This window comes from Triturus cristatus, chromosome 1_2 (genome assembly GCF_964204655.1).
Source record: "Triturus cristatus chromosome 1_2, aTriCri1.1, whole genome shotgun sequence".
In the NCBI taxonomy this organism is placed as follows: Eukaryota; Metazoa; Chordata; class Amphibia; order Caudata; family Salamandridae; genus Triturus; species Triturus cristatus.
Genome location: NC_140580.1, coordinates 901,349,218 through 901,368,802, shown reverse-complemented (window position 1 = coordinate 901,368,802; position 19,585 = coordinate 901,349,218). Strand labels below are relative to the sequence as shown.

At 45.0% G+C, this 19,585-nt stretch overlaps 1 protein-coding gene across 1 annotated transcript in view; it reads right to left on the bottom strand.

Annotated features, from left to right (window-relative positions):
* The window catches only part of INTS11 (integrator complex subunit 11), a 167,337-nt gene that overhangs the window by 99,287 nt on the left and 48,465 nt on the right, over nt 1-19,585 (bottom strand). The window contains exons 6-9 of the mRNA XM_085624103.1: nt 7,878-7,976; nt 6,660-6,694; nt 967-1,105; nt 37-189 (exon numbers count right to left, since the gene is read on the bottom strand). Of these exons, the coding sequence (XP_085480229.1) occupies nt 37-189; nt 967-1,105; nt 6,660-6,694; nt 7,878-7,976 (426 nt within the window). The remainder of the gene's footprint in view (nt 1-36; nt 190-966; nt 1,106-6,659; nt 6,695-7,877; nt 7,977-19,585) is intronic.

Here is a 19,585-nt window from a genome sequence, read left to right as displayed (position 1 = left end):
TAGTTGATCAATTAACATCAATTAACATCATTATACTGTTTTAATAAATGGCAAAGAAACAGAATCAGTACTATGAAATCTGAAATGCCTGTCTTGGAAGCAACAGAGTTTAGTGTGGTCATACCAAAAGGTTTCAAGAAGGATGCAGAGTTCCTGAGCCCGTCCCAGAGCGAAAACTGGAATAAGAACCTGTGACAGAAACATAACAAGGATTAAGTGTATCTACAAAAAACATGAACTAACAATTCATAAAATATACAGAACGCAAGACTGTTTCAAGGAGCATGTATGCTCTAGATGTTAAGTGCTTGCTATGGTAACTCTGTGGAGAGGGCCATAGGTACCATGTGCTCACATGCCATGTATGACACCTTTAGTCAATCATCCTTTTTAGCGAATACCACTTTGCCTGAAGGGCTTTTTAGTCTTGTTTCTCATTACAACCATGGTTGCATACGTTGTAGAATATCATTTACAGTGTCAGTTTGTTTATTTTTTATTATAGTTTTGTACAGCACATTAGAGGACCTGAGATGTAGTGGCTACTGGGTTAACAAGTGTAGCAGTTTTAAAACTATAAATACTACACACCAAAACAAGCCCTGCAGAGTGATGAACATGACAAGGCATAATATAAATTAAGTGAAAAGCAATTTAGTCTTGATAAGTTCAGCAACCGTAAACAGTTTTAGGCAAAGATTCTCGATTATACCAGTGACATACAGTAAATGCCACTCGGATGATGTATAACTGACAGAGTTACATGGATTGGAAACTTACCAAACACTGAAAATTCTGCAGGATTTAGGTCTGTGACATAGGTGCTTTTTGAAACTATTTGAAAAGGAGGAGTCACACTTGATGCGAGTGGGTAGGAAATTCCAGTCTCTGGGTGTGTGGCATTTTATTCAAAAGTGGGCCGTAGAGATATTGTGTGAGTTAAACCTAAACCTGTTGGAGATGTACCTTTCCACCTCGCTCCACGGTCTCATGAACCTTTTTCAGGAAGTCTCGTTCACGGCAGCGCTTGGAATCCCGGATGGTTGTGGCATAAGTGGACTCGCTGATCAGCACATCGGGCCGACATTTGTCGATCCATGCAGCGCTAGGAGCAAGAAAAATGACACTACAAGTTATTACTATGAACCACCACCCACTCAATCCTACGCCTTGGAAAGAAGGCTTAGATACAACAGTATTTAAACGCTATGCACTGAACATTACCCAAGTTCAACATAAGACGTTTGGCTTCAAGCTGTAAATAGCAGCTACCACCACTGCCAAATTATTGTTACACAACTTAACCTCTCCAGTACACAAAATTGAGTTAAAGTCATAATATACTTACATTTGTGGCGTGCAAGTCACAAACGTGCAGCAGGGGCTCAACATATTAAGCTATCCAACTGACCTACTGTTAAACTAGTGTACACAATGTTATTAGTTTCCAAATCGACATGCACCCTAGGCTAGTAAATTCAGACTTAACAAAAGCAGAGATGTGCTATTTAGGTCTCGCCTGACCACAGCACAGTGGTAGGCCCAGCGCCCTGCCTGGGCCTACCACTGTGGAGGCGGGTGTGGGCCTGGGCACTGGGTGGCAGCCTGGTTGTGCGGCGGGTGGCGGCCTACACTCGCCTGACATAGTGCCTGAGGCCTGGGAGCTGCACCTGACATCCAGTATACACAAATCGCTGCACAGAGCCGGTATACCTCCCGAATATGGGCACGGACAACGTTGCAGTCATTGGTGTCCGCCGGTAGGGAGCCTGGGGCCTGGTGACCGCGCTACATGCCATTACACGCATCACTAGCTGGGCTGTACCCGCATACACCCCCTCCGCTGTACTCTACTAGCCACGTCTGCCTGCTGGGTGATTAATGCTGTGTGCCTGTGGCAATACCACACCTGGGTCTGACCTGGCAGCACTTTATTCTGCCTGGCCTGGCCCGACCGGTTCTGGGGCGCTTGGGGGCCCACATAGGAGGTGAATGACATTATCCTGTGGCTGCAGGTGTTTTCACCCGTGCGACACGTGCAGGAGGCAGTCTAGGGTTGGTACGGGTGACACAGCAATCTACCGCGGGCCAGGGCGGACCTCCACTGCACGTCGCTGGAGTGGTGTTGGTGCATTGCACGCGTGTGAGAACTGCACTTTCTGCTTCGCGAGCACATCGTGTTGCTCTTCTGGGCCCATTGGATCACCAGTGTCTGCTTGTGGCTGTTGTGCAATAGAGGCAGTGGAATAGGTGTTGCTGTCCTGTGCTGGCCTACTGAACTTCCCGTCTCCTTATCTGGCCTGCATTCTGCTCACCATGGGGAAAGTGGATAGAACTCAGCCCCGCCTCACGTTTGAGGCACGCAAACCCAGCAAAACACAACAAAAGGCAGCCTCTGACTCCGAGGCGGACGTCCAGGGGAATGGCCCGTCCACGCTAGAGGTGACCTAACTAGCAATGCAGAAAAGCCTCCAATCCATAGGGGGCCCTATGGCTGCCGTGAACCACAGGCTAGATCACGTCTTCCCAGCTTGAGAAGCAGAACACTAGAATGGGGAGATTGAGCAGCGGGTTTCCTCAACTGAATATGGACTAAATCAGGTCGCTGACAAGGCCCTTAACATGGAGAAAGTGTTGGCGCTAATTCAGGCAAAGAACGAGGACTTAGAGGCCCTGTCCCACCGAAGCAATCTTCGAATCGCCGGCCTGCCGGAATCAACGAACACTGGGAAGATGGAGACCTACATTGAAACTTTGATAAAAGATGTCTTTGGGCCAGAAAACCTCTCAACCATGTTTATCGTTGCGCAAGCACATCGCTTTCTGGCGGCGAGACCAGTGCCAGGCGCTCTGCCTCGCCCCATAATTGCTCGCCTCTTAAACTATAGGGACCGTGATGTTATTTTGAGGATGGCCAGAGAGAAAGGCACCATTGAACATCAAGGGAACTCATTATCCTGCTTCTCTGGCTTCACGGTCGCTGTTCAGGCCGCATGGCGGGAGTTTGGAAATGTCAAAAAATGTCTCCAATCTGAGGGCATTTCCTATGCTATGCTGTACGCCTACGCATAGGCCAGGAGGGGGAAATCAAAAATCTTTTCCACCCCAAGGCAGCGATGGAGCACACTTAACAACTGAAACGACTGAGGCGAGCGGCCCAATCTGATCCTGACGAGGAGGAGCAGTGATATATCATGTGGACGTGGGTTGGATTTCTGTCAGCTGCTCTCTATGCTGGCTCTGTGCCATTCTAGTTGTGCTGCCGAATTAGTGTTCTTTTTTACAGGCATGCAGCAGGGGCACTGATTACCTCAAGACGACTGTATAGGATGCATTATGTCCTTTCATTTACATGTTATTTCTCTTTAGCACAGGTATATAGTCCTGATCAGCCACCTTCTACCTCGTGGGAGGCATATAGCTCTCTGGCGTTCCCCACATAGGAGTACCCCACTTGTGACAAGTTGTTAGGCCTCACTGTTGGGGGTTGCTTGCTCTGGGATGGGATGGCTTTGGCAAGTTGGGTCTGCTAAAGTGGGTGGGGGTTCGGGGGATGGGACTGGGAAAGGGCTGGACGGCACTTTTAACTGGTATTGTTATTGAACCCATACGATACTTTACTGTCTCACGGCATTACACTGTTATGACTATCTATTCCACAACAGGGCACCAGTGGTAATAGTGGTAATATTAAGTTCCTCAGCTGGAACGTGCGTGGGTTAAATAGCCCTAAGAACATTTGTTCTGTCCTAGCATATCTGGACAGGTTAGATGTCCAAGTACCATTCCTACAAGAAACACTTCTTACATCACACTCCGAGAAGAACATAGGCGTGCGCTGGGCGGGGTCCGGATTGCTTCCTCTAACTCCTCTTATTCCCGTGGGGTACTTGTTTTAATCAAGAAGGGGGTCCCCTTTATTGTTCTAGGCTCGGAAATAGACGACCAGGGTAGGCTTGCGATAGTGCACGGCAGGCTTGGCGGTGCGGAAGTGTTGCTGGTGAATGTGTATGTATCGAATGTCGATGACCACTCCTTTGCGGATGTGTGGCACCAGATTTCTAGCTTCCCACCTGCCGAGATTCTGTGGGGGGGGCCGACTTCAATACCTGTCTGGATGTGCATATGGATAGGTTGGGTGGTGGAATCCCCATAATAGGCTTGCGACGGATGTAATCCTGGGGCTGTTAGAGACCGGGAACATACACGACGTGTGGGGGCTGAGACATCCTGAGGCGCGGGAGAGCATGCATCTACAGTTCATGGGACATAGTCCCGCCTGGACTACTGACTCGCATCTGAGGCCATCTGCATGTGGGCTACCGATGTTAAGGATTTGGCGAAGACACTATCTGATCACTCTCCAGTGCTACTCGAACTGCGCATCCATGAGTGTGAAAGGCCCCCGTTCGCGTGGAGGCTCCAGCCGTCTTCATCAACTGATCTGGTATTCAAGAGCACTGTGGGAGAGGGGATTCGTAATTTTGTTAAGGAAAATTAGGGCAGCGTTGACAGCGCAGGTGGGCTTTGGGAGGCGTTCAAAGTCACAATACGTGGCGTGTGTATTAGTGCGCAGGCTGGGGTTCTGAGGGATCTCCGTCGCTGAATTGATAGGCTAGCGGCAGAGATATCCACGTTGGAGCGGGACTTTGAAAGACACCCGGTCCAGGACACGCTGGCTGTGATAAGGGAACTAGTCACGGAGCACAATGAAACCGTAGACCAGGAAATGGCCCATAGGTCAAGACTACATTACAGAAATGCTCGACGAGGAGGGGGAGGCACATTACACCACACCAGAGATAAGCAGAGTGGTGCTAGATTACTACTCTAGACTCTATGGCCAGCGACCGCATGCCCTGGCAGCAGACATTAATTCCTATCTCGAGGATGTAGCGCTCGGCTTGCTATCACTAAACCAGTGTGAATACCTCACACAGCCATTTGATGTCGAAGACGTCAAACTAGCAATCTGGTCACTCCCAACACGTAAGGCTGCGGGCCTTGATGGGCTCCTGAGCGAACTCTACAAGGCCTATGCAGATGACCAGCTACTAGGCTACTGGATGTCTTTGTGGAGGCTTACGACACGGGTACACTCCTGCCCACCCTCAGGGAGGCCCTTATAGTGATGCTCTTGAAGCCGGACAAAGAGGCCTGCAACTCCTACAGGCCTCTCTCTTTGATCAACATGGATGTCAAGATCCTAGCAAAAATGATTGCTAGCAGGCTCCAGCCCCTAGTATCTAAGCTGGTCCTACCCGACCAGTCCGAGTTTGTCCCTGCCAGATCAACCATGCACAACCTTCGCACTGTGTTTGCTACCCTGCATTACTTTGATCCGGACTTCCAAGCTGTGGCGGTCCTACTAGACGTCACAAAGGCATTTGATTCCCTGCAATGGGAATACATGTTCACTGTCCTGCTGCGCATGGGTCTGCCACTCTTCTTCCTCAAATGGGTTCACTGGTTATACACTGAGCCGGAGTCCCAACTGCGCGTGAATGGTAAAATCTTGGCCTATGTAAATATTGGTATGGCTCAAAATCCATGGGTGAATGCACAGACAAGCCTATGCACCACCCATAGAATGCCTACCTGAAAATAACAGAAGGCAGGGCAATGCACTGCATTATTTTTTTCTTCAAAGCCACGCAAATCAACATTTGCATTGCTTTGGAAATATTAAAAAGTATTTCGCATCTGGGCTGCATCAAAAAAGGGACGCAACCTCGATGAAAAATCTTTGTAAGCATGGGCTTAAATATATTTAAGATGCTAATTAAAAAAAAAAAAGTTCAAGTAAAAACCTGTTAGTGAAATCAGGCTGAAAAGAAAAACACAAAAAAAGTTGGCACCACTCAGGACCCCCAGGCCCAACTACAAGCCAAGAATCTATCCTCCCGAAGTCATGCCCTTTGGTTAAACTGCAGAATCAACATGATGCATAGCTTCTAATCAATAGCTACCGAGTTCCTGAATGTGATTTATTTGCGGATATAAGATTTAGTAGCAGTTTTATGTTTTTTTTTTTAGTACTGATAGCTATCTGACTACTTTGTCCCGTTGACTAATTGCCCTTGCGTGTTCGTTTTGCTTTATTTGTTGCCATGGTAACATGTTGAAATTACAAACTTTTATTCATAAAAAGGAACGGTTGAATAAAGTTTCCAAAAACAGAACAAAAGTACTGGCCCTTTGTCAATATTTTGCTTTATATGGCTTTGAAGTGCATGGCTGACAAACCAACTTCATTTACAGGCTCCTTTTCATATCCCTCTTCTTCGAAGGTACAGTCTGCCCAACAAAGGAGGGGGGGGGGGGCGGTCCTATTCCCAGTTACCTTATTCTAGCAGCCCAATATGTCAATTCATTGTGAGATTTTTTTCCTAGGACAGCAGTGACAACCACAAACAAAGTTGCCCAACTATCACCAAACACGGTCCCTCACAGATCCAGATTTATTGGCTTTGCCAACACTCAGTTACCAATAGTTTATGATCAGCTGTACCAGCGCAAGGAAAATGAAAAACACTCAAAGGCTTAGTTTGACCAGCATCCTTATTTCCCCTACAGTCATAACGTGACATAAAATGTAACATAATATCCCACCAAAAGGGGCAGACCAATCAACAGGAATCAATTTGCTCTGAACTCACCCTAAATGACGATCCGGTGTCATATTATAATCACCCTAGAAGAGAGAGATTAACATTCAATAATTCTCTGTGAAATCAACATAATACTGTGCTGATGTCAGTGCACGTTCATACAACAAAAGAGCGTGAGAGGAACTCAATGTACACTTTGGTTTGTGTTGGTGGCAGTCTACGCTTGTTTCACATTTACAAGACGGACAGTATTCAGAACAATATACAGGATTCACTGTAAATGTATAAAACAATTCAGAACACTTTCCATCATTTAGAAAATGTTGGTACAGCTTTCGAGACAGTATCTTCCAAATCTCTGAACATGACAGTACAATAGTGAGTAAGTGGCAGGTAGATTGGAGGCGCAAAATATCACAGGGCAGAACATACCATAATTTACGAGTAATAGGACTGAAAGAAAAATGTGGTACGGGGAGCCAGGAGCAAAAGGTGAAGGAGTAGACTAAAAAATATATTCGAAATTAAGGGCAGAGTAAGGTATGGGTAGATTAGAGAATGCAGAATAGGACGAGAAATTAAAATGGGAAAAAGCCTAGAATTAAATGGCTGATGAGGTACCAGACATATAAGGTAATTAAACAAAGGATGAACAGGTTAATTTTTAAAATACTGTAGATGAGAGTGATTGGTGAGACAAGTCAAGGAAGGGAGAATAAAAGAGTTTAAAATCGATGATTAAAAGCCAAAACACACACAAAATAGAAATGTGAAGAGGTAAAAAGGTGTGATAAAATTCAAAGTTGATGCCCAGGAAGGGCATAAAAGGGGATAAAAGGAAGGAGGAAAGAAAATTAAAAGACAGCCAGAGCTGGGGAAAGGTTGGGGTGAACAAAATTGAAGTTATGGAAGGGATGAGATGAGATGAAGAGTGCCAGGGTGTTGAGAGCTGGATGGCAGAGAATCTGTAACATAGACGGTTATGGCGATCTGAATAAAGAGTAGTTCTGAGAATCAGAAGCATAGAAATAAGAGTGAAAGGGGAGTAAGAGCTTGATGGGAAAAAAGTGGTGCATATAAAGAGAAGCGGGACAAGTAGAGAGGCTTGTAGGACTCCACAGAAGGGACCGAGGAACAGACCGCAACACACTATGAAACTATACATCTTTAGACCTGGCCTGAGTTGCATTACAAGATATATGGTGGTTGACAGGTGTGATGTTTAACATGGTGTGTGGTGTGTGTTTACACAAGGAAAGGACGTACCGTATAAACAACAGAATCAGACCCAACTTTAATTTGAAATATGGCTGCCCCCAGCACGTGACCAGCATAGTAAGCTTTTATCTCCAGCTCTTCATCCACCTGCAAAATGATAAGTCTGTGATAAGTCCAGTACCCTCTGAGAGACGGGCCAATCCCCTCAATTTCATTTCAAAGCAGCACATATCCACAATGATGATCTTATTAATTATAGGATCGCATATAAACACATAACTATATAGAAGCCAAAAAAACAGAATCCCAATAAGTAATCATAATTACTGATTCTAAATATATGGGCTTTAAAAGAAGAAAAAAAAAAAAAAGATAATCAAACATAACCTAATAAATAAAAGGAAGGAAATGCTTAGATTACAAACTGTATATGAAGTTCCAAAAAATGACTACGCAAAATAGATTGATTAATTATGTTAATAACCATGTTTACATACTTCTCCGCTATTCCGTTCATTTATATAGTCACACATGATTTCATTTGGTTAAGAGGTGGAGACATTTGTCTTTTAATTCCCTTCTCTCATTTAGCAGCTTTATTCTCAAAACACTGAGATAAGAGCAGATTTGCAGATCCACAGAAGGGTTCAAAGTCGAGCCATTGTTTCAGAATGAATAGTTTTGCAGATGAAGATACAATTTCTATGCCTTATGTCTACCAAATTTAACAGTGGCAGAATAAAAAGCTTAAAAGTAAACTGCAGAAGATTGCCTGTGATATCTATTGTGAAATGTATAACCACTTTCCAGTATATAGCCAGTTTCGGACTCAGACACCAAAAGACTCATTATCCTGCCTTCATGTAGGACAGCAATGAAATGTATCTGGATACATGGCCAAAGCTTATCTAGTGTATATTTTAATCTATGGACTACTTATAAGGGATCACATCTGTGCTATTGTCTAAATAACATATACAAGGCATCACCAGGGTGAAATTCTGAAATAAAATCAACTTTCAAAGTAATCGCAAGATGAAACTAATATGCAACATATGTTTACATAGCTAGAAGAGAATCTTATCCATTTAGGAGACCCCAAGTGACACACAAAGGTCAAAAAGAGGAAGGACATTTTAAAATAAATCAAGTTACTGTTTATTCCAGAGAATTCCCAACCACTGTACTTAGATAACTGCAGTGTTGGCAGACTTTGTACAACTGTATATCAATAAGAGTGTGAAAACATTTAAACACGTTGCCTATTCTAATGTAATCGTAACTTGCTGCAGCCAGAATTTCGCGCCAATCAGGTCAGATGCGAATTCATTTTGAGATACAAGTCTGTTCTGTATTTATAGATTTTACTTTAGGCAATGCCTTATTACTTTGATCAATGAAAGAAGCCATCTGGCAGGTGACGGGATGGGATGAAATTGCTGGATAGAAAAGGAGTGAATTCTGGAAACCAGGAGACAGATGTGAGAGTGAAAATCTATAATACTAGAGCAGGAGGGGCTCAGGAGGGAAGGTATGGTTACTCAGCTTCCCCAATGTAGTCCTTATTTGATGAGTGTGTTGAAAGGGGTACACTGATTCAGCCCCCTTAGGTGTTCTGCTGCCTTAGACAGGCTGTGACAGGAGGTGTTCCTATTGCAAGAGGGGCAGGAAACACTCATGAATATACTTTTCAACTTCCCTCCTAGATTGAGCTGGCAGGAGAAAACCGCCAGTCCCTCTTATTGGCAATTACTCTGACATAGGTCTTTCCCCTCCACGAGGATGAACTTAGGAGGAAAGCCCCAGACCACTTGAACATGCTCACTGTGTGTAAATGAGGGTGTAGGAAGACACAAGGATCTAACAAATTAAAACAGAAGCCTCCTCCATCTATAGGTAATCCCACCCACACAATGTACAACCAGCAGGGTACTTTGTATGATAGAAGTTCCAGAGATTCTCTTCCTGGATGTTATTGCCTATTCTTAAGAGTGGTGGGAGGATGCTAAGTCGAGGTATTGGACATTACTGGCAACCAGCAGGGCATAGGCACATGCAGGTTTGTAGAAATGTGGGTCAAGTGCACTGATGGTGATAGAAATAAGTTATTTCCTGACGAAGACATCTTTGGAATTGCACATGTAAATGAAATAAAATGAAGGGTGATAGACCACCAGAAAATAAAACCACCCAGGAACAATGGCTGGTCTTCATGAATTGGTAGGAAGAAAGCACACAATACCAGCAGGAACCTCATGTGAGGGGTCTTAAAGGAAACCCAAGAGAAACAGATACCAAATTAGCAACAAAGGATAAAAAACAATATTACATCCCTACTGTGCCACCTCCTCCACATCTCTTTACCTAAATGACCAACCATATCCGAGTGGAGAGAGACGAGGCTCTCACAGATCAGACCTGCTGACCTTCAGGAGACCTCAAGGCCTGGGTGTTCGAGCAGTAGTCCCCCCCCCGCCCCCCAGCGCCTTGAGACCCTCACGGATGAGTAGTGCGCTCTACAAATGGACTGATTGACTGACAGATACAATGTGCTTCCCATTTATAGCGGCAGGGTGCCAGAGTGCAGAAGTGGCTGTGAACAGGAGTAGAGCATTGTCAGCCGATGGACAGGTGCGAGAATTTGGGTTAGTTTTTGAGTTTGTAAATAAGGCGCATCCCTGTGTCTTAAAAATGTCAGCGAGCGGCGTTACTAATTTTAGCGTAACACTGCACTCCCAACATTTTGATGTAGATATATCCCGTTTAATGTAAAAATCTTTGCCTTAAACCTCACCCTCGTCCATTCACCTGGCTTTGTAATTAGCAATTCTTTCAGTTTCGACTGGAGACTGCAGTGGATGGCTTCCTCTGTGGCTACGATAGCCCACTTTATCAGCTGCTGGGGAAGCCCAGCGAGGGTCACTGTCTACAATTACCATTGCCCCAGGACAGGGAAAGACAATGATATCATAGACAGAGGAGCACGAACCTCAGATGATCTAGAACTACGGGCAGATGTCATCTACATTTCTCCTTATCCCTCCTAGTGGTGAGACAGGCACAAATCCAGAGGAAAATGCACCCACCTTTTTGCAAACTTACAAGAAATAAAACCCAATCAGGCCGGCCCCATCAACAAGTTTGAACCACTTACCTATGATCGCTTTGCTATTTACAAATTAAAGTCATCTTAGAGCTTCACAAAACCAAAGATATTGGAATGAGTACTTATAATTTATAATAGCTACTGCTATGGTCAAGGATTGCAGGTTATGTGAGAGAAAGAACAGCCAGTGTTCCTTAAGATCACAGCCACAAAATGCATACTAGCATATTCGGTAGAGCTGAAAGTATTAGTCACCTGACTATGGAGAGCAGTAAAGGAACAGTAAACCTCTTCCCCAACTACCCCACTAGAAAGAAGTGTTAAAAAAAATATTAAGAAAACCCAGACCTTAGTCTGGGGGTAAGTGAAAGTCTTTATCCAGTTTAATGCCCATTTGCTTTTTTGTTTTGTTTTTTAACAACATCAAATGTGGAAGGGAGTCTCAAATGCTAATGGCCATCTGGCCAAATCAAGGAGTCCCAAAAGGTCATCCAAGCCACTATGACCTCAATCTTGCCTGAATTAAATAAAAAAAATTCAATTATCCGCTCATTAATATCCAACAGAAAGGAGAGCGGAACAGCCGTTACCACAAAGTTTTGACAACGAAAAGCAATTACAACGCATTTTTAACATCGCAATTACTTTTACCACCCAAGCCTTTACAATGCATATAGGTTTCTATTGGTGAGTATGTACTAAGTAGATTATATATTTTTAAGGGTAATTAAAAAGGGGGAGGGTTGGGTGCCTCTCCGCCATAATATAACATTTTTAAATATTAGCAAACCTGTAAATGACATAGATGTATTTTGTGTATATATATATATATATATATATATATATATATATATATATATATATATATATATATATATATTGAACAGTAGGTGGCAGTGTTAGACTGTGACTGGATTTTACACTGACAGTAATCATGGTAAAAGTATGCGCGGTAGTGGATTGCGTGGAGAGGGCATTTCAAATATGAATGGAAACATGGAAGTGGTATGCGTTGTAAAATCTGCATAGTAACGTGCCTGGTGAAGAGACGCATAGTTATGGCATACATTCGAAGGAGATTCTATATTGCCTTTGAGCGCCTGAGACAAGAATTGTCAGTCCAATGTCCTGTCTCAAGGGGATGCTATGAAAGTTGGCCTGAACTGTGGGCTTGGGCTTCACAAGCCCCTGGGAGATTCCTTCTAGGAGACTTTACACCCTAAGGGTCCAGAAGTGACAGGACCCTCATGGACTCGAGGACTGAAGGGATCAGTGCTAAAGTGTCTTCAGCCGCTTGGGAGCATTTTCCCCTGACTCTCTCTCAATGTCCTGCACAATCTTTGCAAGAGGAGTCACCTGGAGAGGAAGGGGCCACACAAAGCAGGATCCTCACCAACCTCAGACTCCTGATGAGGGAGTAGAGTGCAACAGATGGCGGTTACCATTACAATGCCACCAACTAGATGAATTAAGTTATATTGTGGACAGGTGGGACTCCATTCCTTCTGACCTCACTCCACCCCTCCCACACACCCTTCAACGATAGGGGTTGAAGGCATGTCCTACTATTCAGTGAAAGCTGCAAAAGGGTCAGTCCATTACTCAGACTCATGCAGTGCTGCCTTCGACTCATTTATTTATTGTCCACTCCCCACAAACAGGGATAGACACCCATCTGACAGCCCATCAGTTTCAGACTGGGTAAACGGGTTCACAAACGAGCAGAAATTAATACGATTCAGTATAGAACGTCCCTTAGTTAAGATAGATGCCACACGAGTCAGCTATTCTTGTAGTGTTCAGTGCATGTTTTCCCCCGAGCATTATGCTTTGTCAACCTGGCTGTAAGGGCCTAGGTACTAGGGCTGTAGTCTCAAAGCAATTACATCCATTTCCTTAGTGACATTGCCTATGCTGGATGTCTGGCCAGCAAGGTTGATCACTGGGTTGGATAGTTCAACTTTACTTCTAAAATCTAATAATAAGGAACTGGCCCATTTTTAGGTTTTATCAAATTTCATTTCCTGAAATGGTTACATTTCTTAATTTCCACTGCAAGCACTCGCTGACTGTTTATGCATAGGGATTAGATCGACGCCAAGTTATCAGGATGACCACTGGGAACGTAAAAGATTCCCAGTTTGATTCACTTTATGCACATTTATCTCTTGCAGACTTCATGAAGATTATGAAATTGCTGCAGCCTTGTATGTATTTTAATTTAAATTTTATTCAAAAGGATTTGTATAGCGCTGGCTAGACCCGGAGGTATCAGAGCGCTTTACATATGCAAGGAAAAGGCAATATCCGTGGTACAGTAGTTCCATGCGAATACAATCACGTACATGGGAATCTCACCATCAAAGAACAGGAGGGAGGCACAAGTACTTAGGATTCAAGGATTAAATACAGTTAAATAAAATAGGGGAGGTAGAACATAGGAGCACACAATAAAATATAAAAAAGAACCAATTGTAGCGTGGGAGGGGTAACATAAGAGGACAAGACAACTAAGCAAAGTCCAGGGAGAACGCAAAACCAGAGCTAACAGACCAGAAGTTAAAGTTGTTAAAAATAGATGAGATACCAGGGGGAGCAATGGCAGGTGTAAACAATAAGTAGCATACAGGGAAAAACGAAAGGTTAACAGGTAAACAGATAGATAGCCTGTTCAGGTGAACAAAAGGATATTAGGAACAGAAAGAATTGTTGACCGAAGAATTTGTTGAGAAGTCGTTTAAGGTCTCTTTTGAAGCCGAGGTTGGAGGGGATGCATCGAAGGTCAATCGGAAGGGCATTCCAGATGCTAGGCAAATTTCCTGAGAAGGAGCGAGACGGGTGGCATTCTTTTTTAGGTCTCGCCTAATGTTGGAGCACGCATGCGCTCCTCGCTTTGCGAGGCATATAGTAATTGATAAAATTTTAGAAGGGGGACTTAAAGCCACGCCCATCATTTTGATTGGCTGGCGTCACCGTTTATGCTAGACGCTGGGTCGTGATTGTGAATGAGGCTTCTTTGTTACCGCTCTGTCTCCTTCTCCAACAGCCCATCCGGACTCGATCGTTTACATGCGGCGTTACACGGTCTCCTTTATTAGCCAGTAGGCACTATGTTTTTTCATTCTGCTTTGGCGACAGTTTGTTTCCCAGAGCGCATACAGCGGCCGCGCAACTTTATTGTCGCGTGCGCCACCAAAATGCAGCGCTTTATATAAGCACTAGTTCTCTAGCTATATATTTTGCTGCGCGAGCCGCTTTTACTTTTGCGGCCGCGCTTATTTTCTAGAGCATGTAAACAAACGTGGTGGTCTGAGGGAGGTTACTTTTCTAGAAAGGACAGACCTCTGTTTCTTTATAATACGCATTAATTCCGAATGTACTGCTGTGTGCATACACATCAGTCTGAAGCAGAATGCTAGCTCGGTGTGTGTGTGTTTATATATAACACCAAGGTTGTGATGCTCTGGTACGCACACGCTCAGGAGGGCCTGCTCTTAAACAGACAAGGCCTTCAGCCACAGCCCTGAGCGCACAACAAAGTCCTTGCCTCCTTTAATCCAGTGTCGAGGACTGGGGCAGGATGTGAGGTAGTTTTTATTGTTGATGTTACACTACTCCTTCAAACGATCTGGGAAGCAATTGTAGTCAGGTTTTCCCTCTTAACTCCCCAGTAAGCCCTGGACGACGATTCACAGAGCAAAAAAACAAAAGGAAACAAAAATAAACAAGCATTTACAATGCAATGGTCTCGGCATTGGTAAAGTTAGAGCTATTGGCATTGCTCATGACATTATTTTTGTTTATGTTTTTGTTTTTAAAACATTTAAAGAAACGGCATTGTTATTTACAATGTCAATAGCTTAATCACTCTCAAATGCGAGACCTATTGCATTTGCACCCACACACAGAGCCACCTACACACACACTGATTAAGCTATTGACATTGTAAATAACAATGCCGTTTCTTTACATGTTTTAAAAACAAAAACAAACAAAAAAAATGTCATGAGCAATGCCAATAGCTCTAACTTTAACAATGCCGAGACCGTTGCATTGTAAATGCTTGTTCGCTAGCCGAGACCTAAAAACTAAATAAAACATGTTCCGCAGAGGAAAATACAAGCAGCCTTCATTTTGTGTTCAGGCAGTGTTCTTGAGTGTGTACAGTTTTCCCCTTTCAGATGGTTGTGAAATCTATGATGGGGTTTAGTGGATATGTCACCTGTATGATTAAGAAGACCTGTGTTGTTATCCTGGCTGTCCTCACTTGACAGGATTGTGGGATCCTACGCATGACTAACCCATCCTGTTACTACGGTGGTGCTGCATTGGAATCACAACCCTTCCTGTTGCCCCGTGTGCAGCGTCTGTGTTCCGGTCTTGGCACAGACATGCCTCTCGTAATAAATCACTCATGCATACATCAGTGCTAGTGTGCTCCTCGCAGATGCATTCTCTCAATTATTTACATTTTCACCTACCACTTGCTCTGTGATTTATCCTGGGGGTGTATCCATCCCTTCATACGTGATTAACATAATTCCGAACGAGAACCCATTAGTCACATCACACTAAATCACCATTTCACCTTCCACAATAAACACCCTCCCAGTCTGCAGGCAATAATAAAAGAAAAACTACAGAGGAACCAGGCGAAGACACAGAGATAAGGGCCGTGCGCGCACACAGTTGACTCCTGTCTCCCAATAATGCAGAGAAAAGCCTCGTGAAGTGTGCGGCATTTAATGTCAGAAGCCATTGGTCTTCCGCTAGACTGGCCTCTCCGAGTCCTCACTCCGGAGCAGGCCCTGTGAAGCGAGAGCACGGAGCAAGGGGGCGTGTCTCACCCTTCAAAGACAGAGCTGGAGTCTGCCCACCCCTCCTCCGACTACATATACACATCTTTGCCATTCACTCGACGCTGACGACGGAAGCATGCTACAATTACTTAAATTACGCTGCACTCCGCTATTATGCTCTAATTCAAATATCACTTGTGTCATTATCACTGCTGAGGCAAGCGTCAAAATAACTGAAGTATGTGCAGAAATTTACTTTTGTAGAGTTTGTGCACTTTGCAGAAATTACCCCACTGGTAAAGTATATCAGGAAAAAAATTTTTGGCGGATTATGTTCATGCATACATTTTTTAGGGGGTGCGAGAACTTTTATTTTGCTGCGAGATTTTCCATATGGAAAGCTTACTTTGTGGTCATTTTACATACCTTTTCCTTTTAACAATGCCATCCTGGCGAGATTATATTACATGCATTTATTTATTCGAATTTTCTAAGTATGCAAAGGTTTAAAAATATATACATATAAAATTTGCGAGAACAAGCCCATAGTCTAAACGTGCTACAGGATCATATACACGCTTTGTCAGGGGTAACAGCTACATAAATGCAATTTAAACAAAACATACATAACTATATACAAAAGAAATAAACACCAAATAAAACGCTGTGACGGCCAATGGAAAAGATATGTCTGCCAGTCAGGCGCGCAACACCCATTGGACTCACAGGGCTTCAGCCCCCCCCCCCCCCCCCGTCGTGTGTGGCAGCCCGGGATGAGACCGCTTCCCGGGCAGACACAAAGCCGCGCCCGAGCACTTCACAGGTCTTTAACAGACCATTTGCATGTTAATGAGGCCTCGCTGTTTCACCCCTTCCAAGAGCCCCTGCAGCTCCACTCTGCCTAGATTCAGTCCCCCCACCCCCGAAATCAGCGCCACTCTGCCTACTGTTTAAAGATTCAGCCCCCCCCCCCCGAAATTTTTGCTTAGCCCCCCCCCCGAAATTTGGCTCTAGTTGCGCCTCTGCTGCCAGTCATGTTTTTAATCTGTGCAATGACGTAGCAAGTGCACCACAGGACCCCAGGCGAGCATGTTATAATGACCTCTCTACCCACAGTTTGGGAGTTAAAAACAAGTATAATGGAGGTCCACTGACTGCAACTGATACTCGGTTAGTAGCTAAGCCTCTGATTTCCCGAGTCAACCTGTAAATACGCAGGAACTGTCTGTAGAGCTCTCAAGCTACTAGTTTGGGCAGTCCAGGAATTTTCATAGAATTCTGGGATTTGAAGTCCTGGCTGGGTAATGGGTTATACAGGACTACAGATAAAAGAAAAAGCATGCAACTAAAAAACCCGAAATGGATGAGCTACTCACGCATGGAACTGGACAGCCCACAGCTGCCGGTAATGCCTTCTTACCCGTGTCCTTCCCGCAGGTCTCCTGAGAAGACTACGACGTGGAGAGCAGAGAGGGGAAGGGGAAAGGACGTTAGAGAGATACATGGTGGTGGGGACAGTAGAGAGCAGTCACCAGGAAGAGGCGTGAGGGGGGCCGAGGGGTGCATGGAGTGGAGAGGGTGAAAATACTGGGCAAGCATGAGGGCGAGGAGCGAGAGAGGAATGTGCCGATTTTTAGAGCATTACAAACACCATTTATCGGGACTATATTTTAGCCCGTGCTTTTCTGGGCGCCTAGAGACGAGCCAGTCTGCAGGGAACGCTGTGTAAGGAAATTCACGCGCCTACATGTATGTCCTTAATCCGATAGGTTTAGAGTTTATTATCACGCCAAGAATGTCCCCGCGAGCACCCCAATGCCCCTCCTTCGTCTGGACATGAAACGTATCTTTACACACTACAACAGGCATTCTAATCTTTAAAGAAACAACACTGAAGATTGTCACCTTACCCACGGATGTGTGCGCGAGTTTAGCTTCAAAGCTCGAGTAGGCGACCTGGCAATTAACAAATGCGTCCGGACGCCGGGACACTACCGCCTTTCTCCGAGGCAGGCAGAGCAGAAATGCCTCGGAGAAAGGGAGCCTCATTTTCGGATTTGGGGGCGTGTTTTGCTGTTGTCTCCTCCCTGAGACTTCTCGCAAAAAACACGCCCCCCGATCCGAAAAAGACGGGGCTTCAACGGAGTGACTGGACCTCTTCTCCAGTGGCTGGCCAGCATTTAAGAGGCCAGCCAATGGAGAACAGGATAGAAGAGGGGCGGGTGCAAGCCCCTCTTCTCAATGACATTAAATCTCCGGACTTCCGGTCTGCCGACCGGATGGTCCCGAGACCTAAAAACAAACAACCAATCGTAGGGCACTGCTGCCCCTCCCCGAAGCCTGTTTGTAGTACTTGTTGACGCAGTATCGTATCGGAGGAGCCCCCCGTAAACGAGTGTAAACACCCCCAAGACACCCATACAATGCACAGTCGGGTCCGCAGCTGCGGCAGGCACCTATGTCTGTGTCTATGTACAGGTGTCTGATTCTCATGGGGTGCTGTGTCTCTGGGCTCCCCTGACGGAGAGTCGAGGCAGGGGGTGGCTGGTGTAAGAGGCCAGCGCTGGGGGGGTCCGGTCCGGAGGGGGCTGGTGTAAGAGGCTTGTGCTGGGGTCCGGTCCGTAGGGGGCTGGTGTAAGAGGCTAGTGTTGGGGGTGCGGTCCGGAGGGGGCTGGTTTAAGAGCCCAGTGCTGGGGTCCGGAGGGGGCTTGTGTAAGAGGCCAGTGCAGGGGGTCCGGAAGGGGCTGGTGTGAGGTGGAGAGCGCTAGTGCTGTGGATGGGGGGGGGGGAGGGTCCAGTCCTGATTTTTGACCCCCCCTCCCCATCTCCATTTTGGAGTAAAAGACCAGAGTCCATACGTGGATTGAGTTTGCTTAACCCTGTGGAGGGGAGGGCGAGGAGGGCTGTACCTTCACCTCAGTACAAAGGGGCCAGGAAGTCCATTTTCCACTTCACTGTGCAGTAATAGCGCCATGTGGGCCGCCGCTGACCCCTCCCTGCTCTTGCTGCTGGTACCCGAGAGTGAGCCTGCTTTGGAAGGCTCTGCACCCCTACCCCTACACCCTGCGTACCCGGAAAGCACGCATCCCAATCCCATCACAGGCGGTATTTTCTGGCGTAAAAAATACCGCTTTTATTTTTTTTTAAATAGAATATGTTAATATGTTCCGAAGAAGAACAAACGACCATGTAATGCAGTGAAAAAACGAAGTGCAGAAACATAAGGACCAAATATATAGGTTTTCTACCTTTTTAATTCTTTTTGCTGCACGAGCCGTCTGGTAAAGTAATATAATAAATTACAGTAAATTGTAATGTACACTAATCATACAAAAATACAATATATAATCAAACAAAACGTTTCCGATCGCAGCTTATAGATCGTGTACTCATAATTCAAGCGGAATAAAAATTATATATTTCATATTTGTGTATCCAATAAACAGCATCTTTCACATATTAATTGTCTTGAGGAGCGGCCTGGTGGCAAGTTTTTAGTTAAACTCGGTTTTAAAAAGCATTTGCAATGCTATAGGCCTCGCATTTACACGAGTTTAAACTATTGCCATTGTAAATGACAATGCCTTTTATTTAGGTTTTAAAAACGAAAACAAAAATAAAAGGCATTGTTATTTGCAATGTCAATAGCTCAAACTCCCGTAAATCCGAGACCTATTGCATTGCAAATGCTTGTTTTAGTAGTGGGGGGGAACAAGGAGAAGGGCATTCGAGCTTCTCGTTGTTCTGGTGGTTCCAGCTCTTGTGAGTTTATTGGTTAAGTAAACCGGAGATTGCGAGTGAAGAGCTTTGTGGGTGATGCAGGCATTCTTGTAGATGCATCTTCCTTCACT